This window comes from Triticum urartu, chromosome 7 (genome assembly GCF_003073215.2).
Source record: "Triticum urartu cultivar G1812 chromosome 7, Tu2.1, whole genome shotgun sequence".
Taxonomy (NCBI): domain Eukaryota; kingdom Viridiplantae; phylum Streptophyta; class Magnoliopsida; order Poales; family Poaceae; genus Triticum; species Triticum urartu.
The window spans coordinates 168,822,113-168,825,026 of NC_053028.1; the positions used below are offsets into that span (position 1 = coordinate 168,822,113).

The 2,914-nt window shown below is 53.7% G+C and overlaps 1 protein-coding gene across 1 annotated transcript; it reads right to left on the minus strand.

Moving 5' to 3' along the window:
* Positions 1-552: 552 nt before the first annotated feature.
* LOC125518625 (NAC domain-containing protein 79-like) lies at positions 553-1,942 on the minus strand. Its single transcript, XM_048683451.1, has one exon. The coding sequence runs from the start codon at positions 1,693-1,695 to the stop codon at positions 553-555; it is 1,143 nt and encodes a 380-aa protein (XP_048539408.1). The 5' UTR covers positions 1,696-1,942.
* Positions 1,943-2,914: the final 972 nt, after the last annotated feature.

The window sequence follows — 2,914 nt, forward strand, 5'->3', positions numbered from 1 at the left end:
GAACCTATCCTCTCAACTGAAGGTCTGAGATGGGTTGACTAGTTGTTGCTTGTAGTAAAGGTTTAAGGTAGCATGGCTAACAACCATTATTTTTTCAAGTCTTAAGTGAAAAGGTCTTGTGTTTTGAACTGATAGAGCATGCTGCAGTGAGAGTACTTGCTTAAGTTTGCTCAAACGATAGTAGAGAGAAAACCTCACTAAAAACGAGACTTCAGAGTTTATTCCTATTAGAACCAAATGTGAGCGAAAGAACTGAACCGAAGCTTAGTAGTTGACGATGAATCGAAACTGACCAGAATCGTGCGATGGAAGGAGTAATTACGAAGTTTGGAGCTGAGAGAAACTATGAGCTGCAGCATGCAAAATTGTCAACACAAGATTCAGAAAATCCATCACAGGAGCAATAAGAACAACAACAGTTTTAGTAGCTTGCATGAACAAGTGGAGCAAACTGCTCAGAGGTACATCTCGTGGCGATCGTACATGGACGAACTAATACATCAGCCAGTGAGTATCCTCGTATACACTTTGAAAACAATTTCAGCATCGGACCTAGTAGACACTTGCAGGCGAGAAGAAGTTGCTGTGCCCTCCAGCGTGAAGATTGGCGGCGGCATTGCACCTCCTCTCGTTCTCGAGCGCCTCTTCGGCCTTCCACGCTTCTTCAAATGGATCATGGAAGATGATCGGCGGCGGGTTGTAAGTCCCCACGTCTTGAACAATGGATGACTTGTCGTTGGTCGAGACAGCCTCCCGCTCCTGCTCTTCTGCTCCTTCATCGAGTATAGCCCTAAGGAACTCCAGCTCGTCAGCTTCGAGCGGGACGATTTCTTCTGCAGCATCAGCGAAAAGCTTTTGCGGCCCCTCTGGTTCCAAGTAGAAATTCTGTTCGATGCTGTTAGTAGCTCCGACCGGGAGATCTTCCTCCACTTGTAACCCGAGAAGCTCATCGATTGTGCAACAGAACCGGTCCATGTCGTCGTCAGCTTCAGGTACGGACTCATCCGGCAAGAAATCCGGTGCTGCAGCGGTGAACGACGGTGTGGCAGGTGCCGGGACGGGGACAGCACCGCGCATCCTCTTCTTGGGGCGCGAAGGATGAGGATCGGCGGCGGCAGCCGGCGCTGGCCTCTTCTGCGCGTGCGTGCTCGGGGTCACGGCCTCTGGTTGCTGTTGCTGAAGCTTGTATGCTTCCGATTCCTGGCGGGCCGCGTCAGGAGCATGCTGAGCCAAGTGCATCTTGCAGAACACCTTCACCCCGTCGGAGACGGTGGCCTCCGGCAGCAGGCACCGGTATTCCTCCATGACCCAGCCCGTGGACTTGCCCTTCTTCTTGAAGGACAGGTTCTTGACCTCGCCGACCTTGACTCCCGCGTGGCAAATCTCCGTGGTCTTCTGTATGGTCCATGTGCCGCCGCCGGCGCCGCGCACGCTCTGGAGCTTGCTCCCGTTCTTGCTCTTGCACGTGGTAAAGAAGAACCGGTCGCCGCTGCTCACGGCCTGCGGCACGGGCGCGTACCGGGCGGCCAGATCCTTGGGCTCGCAGCCGGAGATTTCGACGCGGTGGATGAGCTTGTCGACGGCATGCAGCGTCTCGCCGGAGAGGAGGCGTGGCAGGTAGTAGGTGACGGCGTCCACTTCCGTAGGGCTCAGCCGGTAGTGGTGGAAGATGTCGTCGACGTCGAGCCCCTCCATCCCGGCCGGCGGCTGCCCGATCTGCTGCTAGGGTTCTACTGCAGCTAGGAAAGGGTGATGTCGATCGAGGGCGCGCGACTGGGATTTGGGAGAGGTTTGTCTGCGGGATCGGGAAGGTGTTGTGGTACGCGCAGGTGGTCTTTGCTGATATTTAAAGCCGCTGCACTACGCGATGGAGGACGCGTAAGATTTCCTTTTTTCTGAATCCGACTATGTCCCCAGTTCAGTTTCCCGTCAGTTATCTGAAACTTGCAGCTCCCGCTTGCTTTCATTTTCTGGAAATTTCCGTCAATCTGATCATGATGCGGTGCTGAAAATGTAGAGGATAGATGCCGTGCTAATTGTGATTCTTGATTTTGAGTATTACAAGTCCTTCCTATTTCTTTTCCGGGTGCATTTATTTGAACCATGCCCACGGAAATTATGCGCCATAATACTGTATAATTTACCTTCACGGACATTGTTAACAGCCGCAAGCAGATTCAGCCCAGAGAGAAATTGTTGGCCCCTGTCCTCACCGATGCACGATTCACGCCATGTCTTTTCAGAATGCTCCAACTGCGTGTGCAATTAACGCCGGTCATGGAGTATATAGCAAAAAAAACTACCACATTACAGGCTAGGGTTACAAAACACTACCACTTTTTTTAATCTTTTAAAAATTTACCGTAAAATTGGTTGACTGTTCCAAAAAACACTAATAGCTCGATGATTAAAATTTGATCCGGATTATGACAGGGCGGGCCCACATGTTAGGTTGACCGTTAACTCTAACGTTATGACAAGTGGGCCCCCAAGTCAGCTTCTTTGCCCATCAATGGCCGCCAGGAGGGGAGGCATGGTGGGGGAGGAGGTGCACTTGAGGCCATTAGGAGGGGAGGATGAGCTCGCCGGCTCAAGCCCCGACCAGATCAGGCTGCCCACGACCGCAATACGCGTCCATGGTTGACCATGGTGGGGCTGCCGACGCAGCAGTGAGCAGCAGCCGTAGGCAGCCGCAGCGGTAGCAACAGGCAACAATGGTGAGCAGCGACGGCGGCGGCGACCGAAGTTGCGGTCCGCACCCTGTGCACAACGCTGGATTCCGACGAGACACGGCGGCGTGACGGCTTTTAGGCCACGATCGAGCGGATCCGGGCGGCGGCAGTAGTAGGCGCTGGACGGGAGACTGGCGGAGGTGCGGGAGGAGCTCCTCACAGCCAGTGGCCAGGGCAGCAAC

Coding starts and splice junctions, on each gene's coding strand:
- LOC125518625 (XM_048683451.1), bottom strand. CDS start 1,695: ATGGAGGGGCTCGACGTCGACGACATCTTCCACCACTACCGGCTGAGC.